The 22,135-nt window shown below is 46.4% G+C and overlaps 1 protein-coding gene and 1 pseudogene across 1 annotated transcript; one reads left to right on the plus strand and one right to left on the minus strand.

Moving 5' to 3' along the window:
• Positions 1 to 99: 99 nt before the first annotated feature.
• On the plus strand, positions 100 to 13,409 carry LOC136653115 (vomeronasal type-2 receptor 26-like). Its single transcript, XM_066630037.1, has 6 exons — positions 100 to 113; positions 1,383 to 1,511; positions 2,672 to 2,963; positions 10,931 to 11,158; positions 11,795 to 11,921; positions 12,511 to 13,409. Exons 1-6 carry the CDS (start codon positions 100 to 102, stop codon positions 13,407 to 13,409), a joined length of 1,689 nt encoding a protein of 562 aa, XP_066486134.1.
• Positions 9,445 to 9,564, minus strand: LOC136654720 (5S ribosomal RNA; annotated as a pseudogene).
• Positions 13,410 to 22,135: the final 8,726 nt, after the last annotated feature.

A 22,135-nucleotide genomic window follows, 5' to 3' on the forward strand; every position in this document is an offset into this window, starting at 1 on the left:
ATGTGGCAGCATGAAAGTCCTACCACTGTCATGTGCAATGGTGCCGTGTGAGTACGAGACATGCCCTGATAGTTCACCAGCCCAGATCAGGTGCCCATAATGACCAGAATCCGGTAGGTTTTTACTTGCTTCTCATTGGCCTTCTGGTCATGCCATTCACCATAGCATGCAGTGCACACTCCCTTGATATGGCTGCAAGCTATAGTGTAGTGTTTATATGATTGGGTTGTTAGAGTTCTTTTTTATCTAAGGAAAAAATGATTTATTATTAATCAATGTACATAATATTGCATCGTTCATACTTCAGTTGACTCCTACTCTAACCTTTTCACATTGGGATTCTGACCTTGAAGCAAAGTTTTGAAATTGTATCCAAAAACACATCCACGTCTCCCAGTTTAGGGTTTTCTTCCTCCACTAGTTTATTGATGACTTTCTAATACAATGATTAACAATGCCAGGCCCAATCCAATACAGTTCACCGCCGGCGAGCACTGTTGCAAACATGCCGTAAAGCAAGTTTGCGGGCCCCAGGGCTGGTGGAGCACTGGTGCTAACCCATCGCTGGCCAGCATTGGACACCGGAGTTCTGCTGCTCAGTGGTCATGTAGACTGCCAGTCAGCGGAGAAGTAGGTGAGGGCATGGGGGAGGCTAAAGACTCATCTTTAGACTGCTGTAGCCGTTCTCAAGCTCAGAGGGAGTCCTGCTTCTATTCCCTGTTCTGCTGCTTTATGATAAATGTTCATAACATAAGGTGGACTTTGTGAAAGACCTATCTCCTGCTTTAGGCTTAACCCTCAATATGCTGTTGATAACTTTTGGCCAATCCTAAAGGGTCTTTATGTGACTGGAATAGGTGTTTTAATGGCATAAACAAAAGTGACTCGGATGTGGCCTGGCCACTGCCTGAAGCTGCAACAACAGACCAGGGACGACCACTGCCACAGTCAAGGCAGTGCAGAGGATGCAGTAAGGTGGGGAGGGGGCAGAAACGGGAGGAGATGGAATGGGGAAGAAGGCAGATTGGGTCTGGCAAGGGGACAGGTTCATCAGCACCAGCACCGGAACCTGACAAATCCTCTCCCCTTTCTTGTGCCTCATTCAACTTCATGGATCAGAAGTCAGTTCTGGCTTGTGCCAGAGATATCGCTGCTGCTGGACCATGTTGAGACCGAACAAACATGTTTTCATCCCCATTCCACTTCAAGCGGTGCCTCGAGCATCACAATACTCCGGGGACATGATTTAGAACCATGCAATTAACTCCAGTTCCTCGAGTTCATCCTTCACTTTGCCAAATCCCACTTGGAGTGTTTGAGGCAACAGTCAGGATGAATAGCAGAACATGTCGAATGATATAAGGTGTCCGTGCAACATTCAGATATGAGTTGAGGGACTCCAGGCAGGAGTCTGAACCAACAGACTCCAGGCAACAGTCTGAACCAAGTCCTTTTCGCTTCATCCAGATAATTCAGAGATTGAAGGAACAACTGATGCTGAATGAGAGAGAGTTTGTGTCATCTCAATCCAAATTAGCTATAGGATTGCAGGAATGTTCCCACTCCTGTTGCTCTTTCTGTGGCTGCCTCAAACTGAAGGCAAGAGCGCTCTGTGTGCCAGGATCGATCCCTTCCAGTTGCCTCATGAGTATTATAAGGCAGGAGACTTGTCCACTGGAGCGATTGTGACTCTGTTTGGCTGCATATTCGATGAGCTCTCTTTCACCCAAAACCCAAACACGATGACTGTGAATGAATTTATGTAAGGAAACTGTTTTCTTTCCTACTTGACATTCACTAGGCCAGAAAAGGAACACAAACTGGTGATACAAATGTTGCCTTACCTTGAGGAGGCCTCCATGTCTGCCTCCCCTGAGAATGAAGCACAGCCCTGTTGGCACGGCTGCATCAGCACTGGAAAGTTGGACATGAATGGGCTCTTATTAAAATTACTTGGAGTGACTTACACTTACAACACAGTCCAGCTGACACAGAGCATGCACGTCTGCCTGAAGACTGGCTACTGCATCCTATGGGACTTTTGTGGGCCAGGCCAGTTGATAAAGAGATGAGGTGAAATACCCACCTTATCTTAAAATAAGCTGCAAGGAATCCCATAGAACTCCTCAAATCTGCGTCAGCTCTGGGATGGGGATTCATGATACGGTGGCCATCAGCTCTACCACCCACCCCACCCCTCCCCAATTTGCCCCAACACCCACCACAGCCCAATCTGATACCCACCCTGATCTTCTCCTCTGCCAGCATAACCCAGTCTGTGCTCCTGCACTGCTTTTGACTGCTGCACCAACAGCAGCATGCCACACGCTGATAGTGTGTCCGACAAGCCAGCAAAGCTCTCATTGTGCTGGTGAACGTCACAGTACGCTGGTATTAAAGAGGAATAGTATTGGACCAATAGTTTAGACTGACTTGTGTCCATGAATTTCCTGATTACCTGGACACTCCATGTTCCTTACTATGTAGATCTGTCTAAAAAAAACTGAGAGTAAACATGGCACAGCCATAAATTATGTATGTCATTCTGTGTTTACCATTTTCTATAAGTGTGAAGATAGGAACACCTTCAGAACACTATGTCGTGCTCTCAATCAAGTCCTCCATGCAGAATTCAGTATTTGTCTTACACATTGTTCAATTCTTCTTTTAGCGGAAAGCCAGAAATATACCAACATGTCCTGTCTTTGGTATATGCTGTCAAGGAGATCAATGACAACCCTGAGATCTTGCCCAATGTCAGCCTGGGTTTCCAAATTTATAACAGTTATCTCGATGAAAGAATGACTTATCAGAACACCCTGAATCTTCTTTCCACCCGGAAACACACAGTCCCCAACTTCAAATGTGACAAGCAGAAGAATATGGTAGCTGTCATTGGAGGACTTGATTCTGAGATCTCCCGCCACATGGCTACTGTCTTAGCAATCTACAAGTACCCACAGGTAGTATGATGGTGTGGACTATGAAGCTTTCCCACTTGAACTAATGCTTATCCTTTCAGAATATCCTCCTGCCTCCCTTTCTTTTCTTTTTTTTTTTTGTCAATTCTGTTTTTTCTGGTAAGGAGAGTAAGCAGAAAGGAGAAATATGCAAACACTAAAGTGAAAGATATGTTCAAATCTTTGTCTTTCTAACTCCCTGTCTTCTAACCTTAACCTTACCTTTAAAGCAACCTTAAATCAAAATTAACCTTAACCTTACCTTTAAAGCAACCTTAAATCAAAATTGAAAGTTAGCACCTAAGGGAGGTACATAGGGCTACTCTGAGCAGGAGCAGAGTCCTACTCGTGAGTAAGAGCCCAAGGGTCAGGCATTTAAATCAAAGTTGAAAGTTAGCTGCACCTAAGGTAGCACTTAATCGAAAGAAGGGAGGAGGATAAAGTGGAAAGCAGGTTTTTCTACTTGTTTAAATTAAACCTATACTTAACCCAGGTTAAACCTAATCTAAGTTAGAACATAACCTAAACAGGTCAGTAAATTGGGACACAGGATCTAGAGAGCAATAAATAATTAAACAAACCCAAATAAAAACTAGCTTGAGGTTACAAAAACAGTCCAGCCTAAGAGAACAGAACTAGGAGGGAAAGGACCTAGGAAGGGCCAATTCCCAACCCATTAAGAGCCCCATTAGGCTAATCCAAGCAGTCCATTCAGGAGCCTGCAGAGTAGGTCACGCCCATCAGCAGCCATTTGCCTTCCTGAGCTTTTGTAAACTCACCTGGGAAGGCCAGCCCCCTTTCAATCAGGAAGGAAGGAGGGGGGAGGAGCCAGCCAGGAGTATAAAGCTAGGCGGGCCATCGCGTGAGGCTCTCTGCAGACGCGTGTGGCCTCTGGGAACCCAGTGCCTCTGGGAACTAAGTGCCAGGTAAGGCACAAGAGTTTAGCATCTGGGCGAGTTCAGCAGCAGGGCGAGGAGGCCAGGGCCCCATACACTGCCCTTCCTCTTCCCTAGAGAAAAGGGCTGCTATCCAGTGTACGGTTTTTAAAAGGACCCCTAAATAAAACAACAACAACAACAACAAAAAAGCTATGCAGTCAGACAGCCAGCAGCAGGGTGGGGGCTATCCAGTGTTCTGCATCGAGTGCCACATGTATGATTATATGCCTCTGGGGCATAAGTCATGGGTGTGTCCTCGGTGCAAGGAGCTCCAGGCTCTCAGGGAACGCGTCCGCTCCCTTGAAGCCTTGGTGGCCGACCTGGAGAAGCGCAGGCAGCCAGAGGAGGACCGTGGCGAGACTTCCGGGGACGATCAGGCTTCGTCCCAACCTCAGGCGTGCAGCTCCTCGGCTGCCCGGGTGGGAAGTCTCGGGAATGGAGGACGTCATCCTGGAGAGGAGGGAAACAATCCCCTAGGGGGGATCCCTTCTCCAGGGGATGGGCCCGTATCCGAGCGCACTCGGGATACTCCTCGGCGGGAGGGGGTTCGGGGGCTTCTTGTAGTGGGGGATTCGATTATTAGAAACATAGAGAGGGGGGTTTGCGACGGATGTGAGGACCGCATGGTGACTTGCCTGCCTGGTGCGAAGGTTGCGGACATCACTTCTCATCTAGACAGGCTAGTAGACAGTGCTGGGGGAGAGGTAGCGGCTGTGGTGCATGTCGGCACCAACGACGTGGGCAAGTGTAGCTGGGAGGTCCTGGAGGCCAAATTTAGGCTTTAAGGCAGGAAGCTGAAAGCCAGGACCTCAAAGGTAGCGTTCTCTGAAGTGCTACCTGTTCCACGCGCAGGGCCAGCTAGGCAGGCAGTGATCAGGGGTCTCAATGCGTGGTTGAGACGGTGGTGTAGGGAGGAGGGGTTTAGATTCGTTAGGCACTGGGGAACATTTTGGGACAAGCGGGGCCTGTACAAGAGGGACGGGCTCCACTTGAACCAGAATGGAACCAGACTGCTGGCGCATAACATTAAAAAGGTGGCAGAGCAGCTTTTAAACTGATCCCTGGGGGAAGGCCGACAGGAGCCGAGGGGCATCCGGTTCGGGACTCCTCATCCCTATGGGATGAGGATGGGGAGGTTAGAGAACAACAAGACAAAGGCAGGGTAGGAGAAGAAATTGGGAAAGGTAGGGTGATGGGATGTGATAGACGGTTTGGCACAATGAGAGGATGCGGGGACAAAGGAGCGAATAAGCAGCCCATCCTGGGGCATTCTGTGTATAAATGCTTTTATGCGAATGCCCGAAGTCTACGAGCAAAGGTGGGAGAACTGGAATGTCTGGTGACAAGGGAAAATATTGACATAGTGGGCATAACGGAAACCTGGTGGAATGCGGAGAATCAGTGGGATACCGCAATCCCGGGCTATAAACTCTACAGGAGGGACAGGCAGGGGCGTGTTGGAGGTGGGGTGGCCCTTTATGTTAAGGAAGGGATAGAATCCAGCAAAGTAGAGATTGAAGGTGGGTCCGACTCCACTGTAGAATCTCTGTGGGTTAAATTACCAGGCTTGTGCAGCGATGTAATACTGGGGGCGTGCTATCGTCCTCCAGACCAGAAATCTGATGGGGACCTTGAAATGAGGAAACAGATCAGGGAGGTGACAAGGAAGGACAGGGTTGTAATCATGGGGGACTTCAATTATCCTCATATTGACTGGGTCAATTTGTGTTCTGGTCACGATAAGGAAACCGGATTTCTTGACGTGCTAAATGACTGTGGCTTAGATCAGCTAGTCACGGAGCCCACCAGAGGACAGGTGACTCTGGATTTAATTTTGTGTGGTACGCAGGACCTGGTTAGAGATGTAAACGTTACTGAGCCATTGGGGAACAGTGATCATGCTGCGATCCGTTTTGACGTGCACGTTGGGGGAAGAATACCAGTCAAATCTCTAACAAAAACCCTTGACTTCCGATGGGCGGACTTCCCTCAAATGAGGAGGCTGGTTAGAAGGAGGTTGAAAGGGAGGGTAAAAAGAGTCCAATCTCTCCAGAGTGCATGGAGGCTGCTTAAAACAACAGTAATAGAGGCCCAGCAGAGGTGTATACCGCAAAGAAAGAAGGGTTCCACTAAATCCAGGAGAGTGCCCGCATGGCTAACCAGCCAAGTTAGAGAGGCTGTGAAGGGCAAGGAAGCTTCCTTCCGTAAATGGAAGTCTTGCCCTAATGAAGAGAATAAAAAGGAACATAAACTGTGGCAAAAGAAATGTAAGAAGGTGATAGGGGAGGCCAAGCGAGACTATGAGGAACGCATGGCCAGCAACATCAAGGGGAATAATAAAAGCTTCTTCAAATATGTTAGAAGCAGGAAACCCACCAGAGAAGCGGTTGGCCCTCTGGATGGTGAGGGAGGGAAAGGGGAGATAAAAGGAGACTTAGAGATGGCAGAGAAATTAAATGAGTTCTTTGCATCTGTCTTCACGGCAGAAGACCTCGGGCAGATACCGCTGCCCGAACTGCCCCTCCTGACCGAGGAGTTAAGTCAGATAGAGGTTAAAAGAGAAGATGTTTCAGACCTCATTGATAAATTAAAGATCAATAAGTCACCGGGCCCTGATGGCATACACCCAAGGGTTATTAAGGAATTGAAGAATGAAGTTGCAGATCTCTTGACTAAGGTATGCAACTTGTCCCTCAAAACGGCCACGGTACCAGAAGATTGGAGGATAGCAAATGTCACGCCTATTTTTAAAAAGGGAAAGAGGGGGGACCCAGGAAACTATAGGTGGGTCAGCCTAACATCCATACCGGGTAAGATGGTGGAATGCCTCATCAAAGATAGGATCTCAAAACACATAGACGAACAGGCCTTGCTGAGGGAGAGTCAGCATGGCTTCTGTAAGGGTAAGTCTTGCCTCACCAACCTTATAGAATTCTTTGAAAAGGTCAACAGGCACGTGGATGCGGGAGAACCCGTGGACATTATATATCTGGACTTTCAGAAGGCGTTTGACACGGTCCCTCACCAAAGGCTACTGAAAAAAACTCCACAGTCAGGGAATTAGAGGACAGGTCCTCTCGTGGATTGAGAACTGGTTGGAGGCCAGGAAGCAGAGAGTGGGTGTCAATGGGCAATTTTCACAATGGAGAGAGGTGAAAAGCGGTGTGCCCCAAGGATCTGTCCTGGGACCGGTGCTTTTCAACCTCTTCATAAATGACCTGGAGACAGGGTTGAGCAGTGAAGTGGCTAAGTTTGCAGACGACACCAAACTTTTCCGAGTGGTGAAGACCAGAAGTGATTGTGAGGAGCTCCAGAAGGATCTCTCCAGACTGGCAGAATGGGCAGCAAAATGGCAGATGCGCTTCAATGTCAGTAAGTGTAAAGTCATGCACATTGGGGCAAAAAATCAAAACTTTAGATATAGGCTGACGGGTTCTGAGCTGTCTGTGACAGATCAGGAGAGAGATCTTGGGGTGGTGGTGGACAGGTCGATGAAAGTGTCGACCCAATGTGCGGCGGCAGTGAAGAAGGCCAATTCTATGCTTGGGATCATTAGGAAGGGTATTGAGAACAAAACAGCTAATATTATAATGCCGTTGTACAAATCTATGGTAAGGCCACACCTGGAGTATTGTGTCCAGTTCTGGTCGCCGCATCTCAAAAAAGACATAGTGGAAATGGAAAAGGTGCAAAAGAGAGCAACTAAGATGATTACGGGGCTGGGGCACCTTCCTTATGAGGAAAGGCTATGGCGTTTGGGCCTCTTCAGCCTAGAAAAGAGACGCTTGAGGGGGGACATGATTGAGACATACAAAATTATGCAGGGGATGGACAGAGTGGATAGGGAGATGCTCTTTACACTCTCACGTAATACCAGAACCATGGGACATCCACTAAAATTGAGTGTTGGGCGGGTTAGGACAGACAAAAGAAAATATTTCTTTACTCAGCGCGTGGTCGGTCTGTGGAACTCCTTGCCACAGGATGTGGTGCTGGCGTCTAGCCTAGACGCCTTTAAAAGGGGATTGGACGAGTTTCTGGAGGAAAAATCCATTATGGGGTACAAGCGATGATGTGTATGCGCAACCTCCTGCTTTTAGGAATGGGTTAAGTCAGAATGCCAGATGTAGGGGAGAGCACCAGGATGAGGTCTCTTGTTATCTGGTGTGCTCCCTGGGGCATTTGGTGGGCCACTGTGAGATACAGGAAGCTGGACTAGATGGGCCTATGGCCTGATCCAGTGGGGCTGTTCTTATGTTCTTATGTTCTTATGTTCTTAAATAAAAAAAATGTTTTTGCATTTCCTCCACTTTGTGTGTATGTGAAGCATAATCACTCTGATTTGATTGAATAAAATATCTGACTGGATTAAAAAAAGTGTAAGATTTTGTTATAAGTGGTGCAATTCTACAAAAAGGTTTTCTACGTATGTGCAAAAAGCATTGTGAACCTTTTCTCCAGTTCTTTTATTTTCCTTAAACCTCATGAATTTCACAGCAGCAGATATTTGGAAGAGAATGGTCTCATTCATCATTAATGTGATGTGTTTTTATTATTATATTATTTTGTTTGTTTAGATTGCATATTGTATATTAGCTCCAGTGATGGATGTTAAAACCCAATTCCCTTCCTTCTACCGGATGGTCCCCAACGAAGAACATCAATACAGGGGGATTGTGCATTTACTTCTCCATTTCCTATGGACCTGGGTTGGCCTCATAACAGCAGATGACGATAACGGGGAAAATTTCTTGCAGACGTTGACTTCCATGCTTGCCCAGAATGGCATCTGTTCAGCCTTCAGTGAAAAAACACCCTCTACATCCCAAGGTATAGACACATTGAGTTCAATTGACTCACTCCGTGCACAGGCTATTTCAATCATGAGCTCCAATGTCAAAGTAAATATTGTAAATGCAAGTCATCAGACCATAACATTTCTGATGAATTTGATATATCTGCATTCCTTATTTGAAGATATCAAGGTTTTGACTGGTAAAGTGTGGATCATGACTGCTCAGTGGTTTCTTGCAACAGATTCGGTGTACAGGAATAATGATATACAAATATTTGATGGTGCCTTGTCATTTGCTGTTCACTCCAATGAGGTTCTGGGTTTTGCACAGTTCCTCCAGAGTTTACACCCTCAGTCTCCAAAAGGAGATGGCTTTCTCAAGGTCTTCTGGGAACAGGCATTCAACTGTTTATTTTCTGATTTGGAGGAACATGGACACCACTGATCTATGTACAGGGCAAGAGAGACTAGAGAACCTTCCCACCACTCTTTTTGAGGCAAGCATAATGGGCCAAAGTTACAGCATCTACAATGCCATCTATGCCATAGTTCATGCTGTTCACAAGATGCACCCATCCAAGCTAAAACTCAGTGGAAGAGCTGAGAGAGGAAGACCAGATCAACTGAATGTGCAACCTTGGCAGGTACTATTTCACATCAAGAACAATCATCTTCTCATCTATTGAATGTTAGCATTTGATGAGGGGATTAAAATGATTGGCAACCTTCAGTCTTGAAGGACTATGGTATAAACCTACAGCACCTGGTATTCCCAGGCAGTCTCCCATCCAAGTACTAACCAAGCCTGACCCTACTTAGCTTCTGAGATCAGATGAGATCAGGCATGTGCAGGGTAACAGTTGCTGCTGATTCACAGCTCAGTCTTAATGGGCAGGCCAATCCTAACTAAACTGCTGTGCAGCAATGCTACATAATGTGGGGGAGTTTTGGTTGCTGGAAGTCTCCACAAGGTAAGGAAATATTTTTCTCCTTGCCTCTGGGTAAGCTCCAGCAGCCACAATGGTCAATTTGGACCTGTGTCAATGATAATGCTCAACCTGAGAACCTTAAATTGAGTTCAATTGGTAGCTAATACAATTGGAGCAAGTTGGTTTTAATTCTAGGTTATGTTGGTTTCTATTGGCTGAGACATAAATGAGAAAATGAAAGACCAGTGATTTAAGTGGCATGACAAAGTATGATATGTAAATAACAGCCCAGTTCTATCCTCTGCTGTTTTATGGTACATAGTCGTGCCAAGGAGGTGTTTGCTTTATTCTGTGGTGAGAGGGTGTTCAGAAGGCCTGGGAGAGGAACTCTCCATATGCCTCCTGATGACGTATGGGTCTACATATGCCAGCTGCATAGCTGGTGTTAATACTTGGTAAGAAAGTGGGGATTGGGCATGAGAAAGAGAATAGGATCCTGGTGCAAGTTGCTACCACCAGGTTCCAGGATCCCTTCCAAGATCCATCCCTGCCTTCCCCCTCTCTGCCCTGAACTCTCCCTTCCTTCCCCATTCCCACACATGCCACACCCCCCACTGCCAACTTGCTGTGAGCATTGGAGGTCAGGGTCCACGGCAACATGAGTTTGGAACTGCTGCTGCCCTGTGGCAACAGTTCAGACTACCCCAGCTGTGGTGCAGTCTTTGAACCATCACTGGTCAAAGAACTCACACTGCTGTTTGAAAAGCCCCATGGGCTTGCTTAAGGAATGGAGATCTTCTAGGAGTATTAACTTTTTGACAGGCATATATTGTATGAACTCTTGCATACTATGCTTTCAGTTGTGGACCTGCCATTTGGTCCAATGGGGCAAAAGCCGCTAGGACCCTGCAGAAGCCTCTCTGAGGCTCCCGATGGGAGCGGAAACTGTGCTTCTGGTTTCCCGGAAGCACAGTTTATAGCCTCAAGGAAGCCTCTCTGAGGTTCCCTGACATGGGCAGAGGTCGCGCAAGACTCCATGGGCCTCAGGTGAGTGGGGGGGGGGGAGCTTTTTGTGTGTGTGGGGGGTGGCAACAGCCCGCAGGAGGTGCGCCATCACAAACCTTTGCCCTGGGTGTGGGGAGGTCTGCCTCTAGCTGTTTTTTTTCCCCCTCTTGGGACAGAATTTGTTTTTTTTTTTCTCTTGGGATAGAAAAACAGATAAAACAGCAGTGTAAATATTAGAATTGAGGATTAATTCATGCTGAACTCCCTATCTCCTTTCTATTGTGCTTTCATCTTCCAATCTAGCTTCACACTTTTCTGAAAAGCATCATATTTAACAATACTGCTGGGGACACAGTCTACTTTAATGAGAAGGGTGAATTGGCTGCTGGGTATGATATCATCAACTGGATTACTTTCCCCAACCAAAGCTTCTCAAAAGTGAAATTAGGATGGATGGACCCACAGGCTCTAGAAGGCAAGGAGTTCAACATTAATGCTGAGGCCATCAAATGGCACAACATGTTCAACCAGGTAGGATTCAACTATGATATCGATAGGATTGGGCCCAAACTCTCATTTGGAGGTCTTGTCCTGTTGATGGAGAACCATTACATAGGCCTGTGAGTTTGAGAAAAACATTTCCCCCCAAAATTTATTGTGGTTTTATATGGATTTTGGGTGCCATGGCTAAGATTTCCTCATGAGTAAGCTGCTTGAACCATTCACTACTGAGGCTATGCCATATCTCCAAAACTAAACATGACAGGGTAAAACTGATGCCCTTTTTTGAATCAGCACTCCAAATATACCTAGGAATATGTATAACTTAAGACAGCAAAATATATCTTGGCCTGTGTTATCGCTCAGAACATGCTCAAGTTATTTTGTCACCATAACTAAGGTGGAAGGGTAAACTTTTACCTCTCCACCACCATATTCCTGTATTGTTTTCATTTCTGAACAGCATAACAGCATAGTGGTCCATGAGAAGACAGAGTAACCCCTTCCCAGTGTTGACAGTCTAAAACCATCCATGTTCTAAACTCTCCATAATTTACATGAATCACCCTACTGTCTTTTCCATGAGAAGGAAATTTAGTATTTACTCTCCAAAGAACTTTGTTGTTGGGGTACGAAGGACATAATTTCTCCTCTCTTCTCAATTAGGTGATGCCCCTTGCTAAGTGCAATGACAACTGCCATCCAGGCTTCTGCAAAAAAACCAAGGAAGGTCAGCCATTTTGTTGCTACGATTGTGTTCCATGTGCGGATGGGAAGATTTCACACCAGAAAGGTAGGAGACATAAGTCCTATTGAGGTATTTTACAAGGGGGGGAGTGTGTGACATGTCATAAGGCGACTTGTCCTCCTATGGAGGCAGCATTTGATACAATGAGCCACTGGCGACAGGAGACAACTGCAGCCTCCCATCAAACTGTTTCATTCTGGCTAATGAGGAGATCTCAGGACAGAGCAGTGGGGTCAAAGAGAGACTATCCAGTTCTATTGAAATGGCCAATCAGATTTTCCCATTGCTATGAAGGGAGAACTGAGCTCCTCATTTTAAGCAGGTGCCTCTTCTCTTACTCTGACTGAGAACTTGTTTGGTTGAGAGAGGCTATCATTAGAAAGATTAAAAGATGGCCATTGATAGGTTAATCGGTGACTACGACACTGTTTCAGTGTTGAAGATTTCAATTGTTTTGACTTATCTTTAGTATTTCTTTTATAAAATACAGTGGTTTGAGTATTTAAATATTTCCAAGATTGGTAGTTTCTGTAGAGAACATCGAGAATTGGAGATGGGTATTATAATTTCATGGAATACAGGGTGGTAGACGCAAGAACATTGAAATCAGCATACAATCTGATATATTTTTCAGACATGGACGATTGTGTCAAATGCTCAGAAGATCAATTCCCAAACAAGAACAAAGATCAATGCCTGCCCAAGAGAATCAACTTCCTCTCCTTCTCAGAAATGTTGGGAATAATATTGGTTTCCTTGGCTCTCTCTTTTTCTCTGGTTACATCTTTGGTGCTGATTATCTTCATCAAGAACAAGAATACTCCGATTGTCAAAGCCAACAATCAGGACCTCACCTACTTTCTCCTTCTCTCCCTAATGCTTTGTTTCCTCTGCTCCTTACTAGTTGTTGGTCGTCCACAGACAATGACCTGCTATTTTCACCAAACATCTTTTGGCATCATCTTCTCAGTGGCTGTTTCTTGTGTCTTGGCCAAAACCATCACTGTGGTTCTGGCTTTCATGGCCACCAAGCCAGGAAGCAGGATGAGGAAGTGGGTGGGGGGACGACTGACCAGCCCCATAGTTCTTACCTGCTCCATGATTCAAGCCAGTCTGTGTGCTGTGTGGCTAGCTACCGCTCCCCCATTCCCAGATTTGGACAAGCATTCTCTGGCTGAAGAAATCATAGTGGAATGCAATGAAGGGTCACTCACCATGTTCTATTGTGTCCTGGGCTACCTGGGATTTCTGGCTACTATCAGCTTCACAGTAGCTTTCTTAGCCAGGAAGCTGCCAGACAGTTTCAATGAAGCCAAATTCATCACTTTCAGCATGCTGGTCTTTTGCAGTGTTTGGTTGTCTTTTGTTCCCTCTTACCTAAGCACCAAGGGCAAATCTGTTGTGGTCATGGAGATCTTCTCCATCTTGGCTTCCAGTGCAGGGTTATTGGGTTTTATCTTTTTCCCCAAATGCTACGTAATTATTTTGAGGCCAGAACTGAACAGCAAGGAGCAGCTGATTAGGAGAAAGTGATAAATAATATATGAAGGACCTATGACAGCAGATCTGATGATCCACTGTCATAGGCCCCATTGTACTGTGTGAAAGCCACACCACTGTCATGTGTAATGGAGCTGCATGAGTGCTAGATACATACCGATAGTTCACCAGCTCAGATGAGGTGCCCACAGAGGCTGGGCATGGGTGGGCTGTGGGAAGTGTGAGGGATGATTCCTTTGAGCTACAGCTGCCTGAGCTAGAGCAATGGCACTTCAGTGTGGAATAGGACTCCTGATAGCCCAGGTATCTGATCATCTTGTCCCCAAAGGTGTCATATTATCTGTAGTCTACTGTCCATTTCATTTACAAATAAATTGCTGAACTCTTTCAAAAATTAACATTAAATTGATTCTTAATTTAACTATAATCCAACTAGAAATCTATATTGGTCTAGCACCCACCACATATCATATGAGACAATATTGCTGGTATCAATTGGGTCACTTTCAGCAATTGTGCTGCAACAGGCAGACTAGGATGCCTGCGCTGTATCCAAAGCAAGATTGGGGCCAGAAGTGGCTCAGCTGGAGATAAGAAGAAACTCTTCCCCTTACCCCTGGGTAAGCCACCATCGCCCCAATGGGTCTCCTCAGAATTGCACCACTTTAGAGGTGGCACAAGCCAGAGGAGAACAGAAAGGCTTCAAGCTGTTCTGCACTGCTCCAGGGACGGGATTGGATCCAGCATAACAGCTGAGACCCAGCCCCGCCTCCCGCTGCCTGCTTGCCTGCCTCAGGACCGCTCTCCACCCACCCTCCACCCACCCGTAATGCCTCCCTACTGCCTCCTTCTTGTGCTTCATGGCACATTTGCAACCCTCCTGGGCAGGCGCAAGGGACTTGTGTCAGCCTAGAGTGCTTTTAGGATTGCACCCTTTCTTATCATTCATTTCACTTACCTCTTGCAGCAGATCCTGACTACGGAGCTCCTCCTCATTTTAGTCGACCGACCCTGAGGGAGACAGAAGCAACTGTCCTCTCATTGGGCTTTAGCACCCTGGCACCAACCAGAGATCAGCTCATGCTGATGTCTAGTTTCTCAGACATACATTCTGGGACCTGCCCACATACAGAGTGCATACACAAGTGACAGCCCCAGTTTCAAATAGTTCATGGCTCCCTCCTTCCTTCCTTCCTAACAGGTGAATATTCCTCCCCAAACTAACAAAGAAGTAAATTTAAGAAGTAAAGCAAATGAATAAAGAAGTAATTTTAATGGCACTCCATCTTTTTTTAAAGCAAAAAAAGGAAATGGGGGAGGTAGAGGGAGAGGGCATGGTTTCATGTGACTCCCCCCCCCCCCATTCCTCATGCAATATATCTCCATCTATGTAAGCCCATATGAATTTCACAATGTTCATACTGCAGCAGTTGCAATCCTGGCCCCTGTGATGCCTGGGGCCAAGACCACAAAATGCTGCCCCCATCCTGCCCCACCCCCAACGAGGAGTCAGAAGTGATTTTTAGGTCCTCCAGAAGGCCCTGGCTTTTTTTAAAAAGGGGGAAGTGGGGGGGTCATGACACTGCCCCAGGTGGTGCCCTGGGACATTTGCTCCTCAGTCACCCTAGGTATGCCACTGTGTTGCAGTTAGGAGTCAGGATTTCTATTAAGGACCAAGAAGACACCACAAACATATTTTAGCATATGTGTGCAAGAGAGTGTGCGCGCCAGCAAGGAATAATATTTTATAAACCTGACCAAGCATACTCAAGGTGCAAACATTGCATTCCAAAATATATGCTATATTTGATGGTGCCATAATAAATCTTGGTTAGATTGTTATTGTTGCTTTGCCCCATTGAGGACTACTTGGATCATTTGGCCTACAATAAGGGGAGGGGAGAAATAACATAAGAGCCACTTTTAACCCAGATATTTAGGTTATTTCCTTATCTTCCTTATTTCAATTCTATCATTTTACTATACTCTTGCCATTTTCTCTATGGGTTGTCTTGATCAGACATGTCACATCTGCTTCTCCAGTCTAGACAGGCCGGTAGAGAGTGCTGGGGGAGAGGTAGCGGTTGTGGTGCATGTCGGAACCAACGACGTGGGCAAGTATAGCAGGGAGTCCTGGAGGCCAAATTTAGGCTTTTAGGTAGGAAGCTGAAAGCCAGGACCTCAAACATAGTGTTCTCTGAAGTGCTACCTGTTCCACATGCAGGGCCAGCTAGGCAGGCAGAGATCAGGGGTCTCAATGCGTGGATGAGACGGTGGTGTAGGGAGGAGGGGTTTAGATTCCTTAGGCACTGCGGAACCTTTTGGGACAAGCAGGGCCTGTACAAAAGGGACATGCTTCACTTGAACCAGAATGGAACCAGACTGCTGGCGCATAACATTCAAAACATGGCAGAGTAGCTTTTAAACTGATCCCTGGGGGAAGGCCAACAGGAGCCAAGGGGCATCCGGTTTGGGACTCCTCATCCCTATGGGACAAGGATGGGGAGGTTAGAGAACAACAAGACAAAGACAGAGTAGGAGAAGAAATTGGGAATGGTAGTGTGATGGGATGTGACAGACGGTTTGGCACAGTGAGAGGATGTGGAGATAAAGGAGCTAATAAGTAACCCATCCTGGGACATTCCGTGTACAAATGCTTTTATGCGAATGCCCAAAGTCCCCGATCAAAGATGGGAGAATTGGAATGTCTGGTGACAAGAGAAAACATTGACATAGTGGGCATAACGGAAACCTGGTGCAATGTGGAGAATCAGTGGGATACTGCAATCCCGGTTTAAAAATTCTACAGGAGGGACAGGGAGGGGCGTGTTGGAGGTGGGGTGGCCGTTAATGTTAAGGAAGTGATAGAATCCAGCAAAGTAGAGATTGAAGGTGGGTCTGACTCCACTGTAGAATCTCTATAGGTTAAATTACCAGGCCTGTGGAGCGATGTAATATTGGGGGTGTACTATCGTCCTCCAGACCAGAAATCAGAAGGGGACCTTGAAATGAGGAAACAGATCAGGGAGGTGACAAGGAGGGACAGGGTTGTAATCATGGGGGACTTCAATTATCCTCATATTGACTGGGTCAATTTGTGTTCTGGTCACGAAAAGGAGACCGGATTCCTTGACATGCTAAATGACTGTGCCTTAGAGCAGCTAGTCACGCAGCCCACCAAAGGACAGGTGACTCTGGATTTAATATTGTGCTGTAGTCAGGACCTGGTTAGAGATGTCAATGTTATGGAGCCATTGGGGAAGAGTGATCATGCTGCGATCCGTTTCGACATGCACGTCGGGGGAAGAATACCGGGCAAATCTCTCACAAAAACCCTTGACTTCCGATGGGCAGACTTCCCTCAAATGAGGAGGCTGGTTAGAAGGAGGTTGAAAGGGAAGGTAAAAAGAGTGCAAACTCTCCAGAGTGCATGGAGGCTGTTTAAAACAACAGTATTAGAGGCCCAGCAGAGGTGTATACGAGAAAGAAAGAAGGTCTCCACTAATTCCAGGACGGTGCCTGCATGGCTAATGAGCCAAGTTAGAAAGGCTGTAAAGGGCAAGGAAGCTTCCTTCCCTAAATGGAAGTTTTGCCCTAATGAGGAGAATAAAAAGGAACATAAACTGTGGCAAAAGAAATGTAAGAAGTTGATATGGGAGGCCAAGCGAGACTATGAGGTACTCATGGCCAGCGACATTAAGGGGAATAATAAAAGCTTCTTCAAATATGTTAGAAGCAGGAAACCCACCAGAGGAGCGGTTGGCCCTCTGGATGGTGAGGGAGGGAAAGGGGAGATAAAAGGAGACTTTGAGATGGCAGAGAAATTAAATGAGTTTTTTGCATCTGTCTTCACGGCAGAAGACTTTGGGCAGATACTGCTGCCCGAACGGCCCCTCCTGACTGAGGAATTAAGTCAGATAGAGGTTAAAAGAGAAGATGTTTCAGACCTCATTGATAAATTAAAGATCAATAAGTCACCGGGCCCTGATGGCATCCACCCAAGAGTTATTAAGGAATTGAAGAATGAAGTTGCAGATCTCTTGACTAAGATATGCAACTTGTCCCTCAAAACGGCCACAGTGCCAGAAGATTGGAGGATAGTAAATGTCACACTGATCTTTAAAAAGGGAAAGAGGGGGCACCCAGGAAACTATAGGCCGGTCAGCCTAACATCTATAACGGGAAAGTTGGTGGAATGCCTCATCAAAGACAGAATCTCAAAACACATAAGACAAATAGGCCTTGCTGAGGGAGAATCAGCATGGCTTCTGTAAGGGTAAGTCTTGCCTCACAAACCTTATAGAATTCTTTGAAAAGGTCAACAGCATGTGGATATGGGAGAACCTATAGACATCATATATCTGGACTTTCAGAAGGCATTTGACATGGTCCCTCACCAAAGGCTACTGAAAAAACTCCACAGTCAGGGAATTAGAGGACAGGTCCTCTCATGGATTGAGAACTGGTTGAAGACCAGGAAACAGAGAGTGGGTGTCAATGGGCAATTTTCACAATGGAGAGAGGTGAAAAGCAGTGTGCCCCAAGGATCTGTCCTGGGACTAGTGCTTTTCAACCTCTTCATAAATGACCTGGAGACAGGGTTGAGCAGTGAGATAGCAAAGTTTGCAGATGACACCAAACCTTTCCGAGTGGTGAAGACCAGAAGTGATTGTGAGGAGCTCCAGAAGGATCTCTCCAGACTGGCAGAATGGACAGCAAAATGGCAGATGCGTTTCAATGTAAGTAAGTGTAAGATCATGCACATTGGGGCAAAAAATCAAAACTTCACACATCGGCTGATGGGTTCTGAGCTGTCTGCGACAGATTATGAGAGAGATCTTGGGGTGGTGGTGGACAGGTCGATGAAAGTGTCGACCCAGTGTGTGGCAGCAGTAAAGAAGGCCAATTCTATGCTTGGGATCATTAGAAAAGGTGTTGAGAAGAAAACGGCTCATATTATAATGCCGTTGTACAAATCAATGGTAAGGCCACACCTGGAGTATTGTGTCCAGTTCTGGTCGCCGCATCTCAAAAAAGACATAGTGGAAATGGAGAAGGTGGAAAAGAAAGCAACTAAGATGATTACTGGGCTGGGACACCTTCCTTATGAGGAAAAGCTATGGCGTTTGGGCCTCTTCAGCCTAGAAAAGAGACACCTGAGGGGGGAACATGATTGAGACATATAAAATTATGCAGGGGATGGACAGAGTGGATAGGGAGATGCTCTTTACACTCTTACATAACACCAGAACCAGGGGACATCCACTAAAATTGAGTGTTGGGAGGGTTAGGACAGACAAAAGAAAATATTTCTTTACTCAGTGTGTGGTTGGTCTGTGGAACTCCTTGCCGTAGGATGTGGTGATGGCATCTGGCCTGGATGCCTTTAAAAGGGGATTGGACAAGTTTCTGGAGGAAAAATCCATTATGGGTTACAAGCCATGATGTTTATGTGCAACCTCCTGATTTTAGAAATGGGCTATGTCAGAATGCCAATGTAAGGGAGGGCACCAGGATGCAGGTCTCTTGTTATCTTGTGTGCTCCCTGGGGCATTTGGTGGGCCGCTGTGAGAAGCTGGAAGCTGGACTAGATGGGCCTATGGCCTGATCCAGTGGGGCTGTTCTTATGTTCTTATTCTGGTTTCGGTTTTCGATCTCCTCAGTGAGCTGGGGAGATGCCTACCCATCATCTCCCTCAACTTCACAACTGTCTGGTGGGCATCCCATTTACCATGAGTAGACAAAAAGTAATGGGATTGAGAAATAGTAGGAACTTCCCAATGAACAACATCAAAACACCACTAATGACATTTCACAGTTTCACTAACCCCTTTTGAAAGCAAGAGACTATTATCAGCAATGTAAGTGTGTGACCTACGCTGTGTTTCACCAAGACGAGTACTACCAAAATGAGCACAACACAAAAACTGTTCCTCTAAGGCTGCAGAAACGGATTTCTATCAAGATCCAAAAGAGCGGTTCTGGCTCACCCCTGGCCCTTGCATACCACAGATTGTACACCATAGCCTAGGCCTACCTGCCCAACCCCGCACGTCTCTTGCTAAAGTGACCAAACCTACCATACAACCGCATCACCATACCTCAGTGCAGGGCAGGGGTGCCCAAACCCTGGCTCTGGGGCCACATGGGGCCCTTGAAGCTTCCCAATGCGGCCCTCAGGGAGCCCCCAGTCTCCAATGAGCCTCTGGCCCTCTGGAGATTTGTTGGAGCCTGCACTGGCCCTACGCAACTACTCTCAGCCTGAGGGCGACTGTTTGACCTCTCGCATGAGCTGTGGGATGAGGGCTCCCTCCACTGCTTGTTGTTTCATGTCTGGGATGCAGTAGCGGCAGCAAAGGAAAGGCCGGCCTTGCTTTGTGCAAGGCCTTTTATAGGCCTTGAGCTACTGCAAGACCTTCATTCATTCATATAAGATGTAAACTTATGCAAATTTATTCAAATTTTAAATGTAAATTAATTATTTTTTTTCCCCGGCCCCTGACACAGTGTCAGAGAGATGCTATGGCCCTCCAGCCAAAAACTTTGAACACCCCTGGTCCAGGGTAGGTGAAAAAAACCAACACACCAGGCCAATTTGCATGTCAGCCAGAAATTCCTACCCAGCCCCCAACAAGCAACCAGCTAGACTTGGACTGATGAAAGGGAGGGCGGGAGGGGGATGCTGCAGGGACCGCTCTGGGCTGGCTGGGCAATGCACAGCCCAGCCAGCCCAATGGTCCTGCCCCCGAGCCCTGCAGGGCCAATCAGGAAGTCTCCATGGCAGGGATTGGAGCAAAATTGTCGGTGAGCAACTATGCCCTAACATGCTTTCCCATCTGAGATGAAAGTATAAGGGTGATGTGCATGTGAAATAAAAACCACACAATTCCCTGCTTCCGACACTTCCATAATGGTGTCATTCCAGCTCTGTCTATTGTGCGAAGGGTAAATTTATGCAGCCAATGTTGTTGCCTAAGTATTCTCAATCCCACCCCTTTCTATTACCTGGGAATTCAAAGAATATGGCTTGCTTTTCTTAAGCAATGGGTGAAGCTTGTCATCTATCCAAAACTCAGTGTTACTCTTATTTGCAGGAACTAACCAGTCATGAAATGAATGCATATTAACATAAACTATCCAATCAGTTCTTGAGATCAGATTTAGTACAACTCAATAGATTCCAGTTACAAACTGCCTCATCTTTGTTGCTTTTATTGCAGATTTAGGAATTTCTTTTCCACATTTCTCAGCTAGTGTCCCCACTCACATGAATAAAAAGAGGACACCTGTGAACTACCTGACTGACCATTTTGTTAGAGGTGAGTGCCAGGGTGGAAGGCAAACTGCCTTTATAGATGCACTCCCATCCAGGGTCAGCCCAGAGCATGCAGTGAACTATCAGAGGTCAAGGCAACACAGGAGAGGTAAGTAAAGACATTTTTTACTTACCTCTCCATAAGCTGCATGGTCTTCAATGTGTAGCCTCAAGCAATGCCAGCTCTTTGTCTGGGGCTGGGAAGGGGGAAAAGATCAATGGAGTTGCTTTGATACCAGAACTTCTGGCATCATGCTGAATGGATCATGAGATCTGCCAGTATAAGGGTTGGAAAGAGTTGGGCTGCATGTTTGTCTCTCCCTCCATTCAGGTCAGCATAAACTACAGAAATGCTGTTAACACGAACAGCCCAATCCTATTGAATCTCCTCCTGCTGATGGAGCCACGCCACTGGATGACACACTGCATCCTGCATAATGGCAGTTCCAGAGGTCTCCTCTGGGTAAAGGAATATTTGTTCCCTTGCCCTGGGTAAGCCTTAAATGCCACACTAGGTCTACTTGGACTTCAGCCAACTATATAGCTGACTCAAGTCCAAGTGCACCCGGGAAGGCAGACTGGGCCCAGGAATTGGGATAGGATAATGCTGCTACCATCAATATCACCCCCTTCCCAGCCTCGGGCCACCCTCCTCCCCACCTCAGACTCCTCCCAGCTTCCTCTTAATGCTTGATTAGTCTATTCAAGCATTTAGGCTGCCTCACTGCACATCCTGCTATAAGCATGCATGGTCCCTCATCAAAGGCTGCTCAGAAAACTCCACTGTCAGGGAGTTTAGGAATTGGATTAGGAACTGGTTGAAGACCAGAAAACAGAGAGCAGATGTCAATGGGCAATTTTCATGATGGAGAGAGGTGAAAAGCAGTGTGTCCCAAGGATCTGTCCTGGGACTGGTGCTTTTCAATCTGTTCATAAATGACTTGGAGACAGGGTTAAGCAGCGAGGTGGTCAAGTTTGTGGATGACACTAAACTTTTCCAGTTGGTTAGGGGAGGATGGATTGTGAAGAGCTCCAGAAAGTTCTCTCCAAACTAGGAGAAAGGGCCACAAAATAGCAGAGGTGTTTCAATATAAGTAAGTGTAAAGTAATGAACATTGGGGCAAAAAAACCAAAACTTCCTATACAGGCTAATGAGACAACTCAGGAGAGAGATCTTGGGGTGCTGGTGGACAGCTTGATGGAAGCAACAACCCAATGTGCGGTGGCAGTGAGGAAGGCTAATTCCATGCTTGGGATCATTAAAAAAGGGATTGAGAATAAAATGGCCAGTGTTATAATGTCATCGTACAAATCAATGGTAAGGCCACACCTGGAGTATTGCGTACAGTTCTGGTCGCTACATTTCAAAAAGGATATAATGGAAATGGAAAAAGTGCAGAAGAGAGCAAGCAAAAAGATTAGTGGGCTGGGGTACCTCCCTTAT

Source organism: Tiliqua scincoides, chromosome 5 (genome assembly GCF_035046505.1).
Source record: "Tiliqua scincoides isolate rTilSci1 chromosome 5, rTilSci1.hap2, whole genome shotgun sequence".
In the NCBI taxonomy this organism is placed as follows: domain Eukaryota; kingdom Metazoa; phylum Chordata; class Lepidosauria; order Squamata; family Scincidae; genus Tiliqua; species Tiliqua scincoides.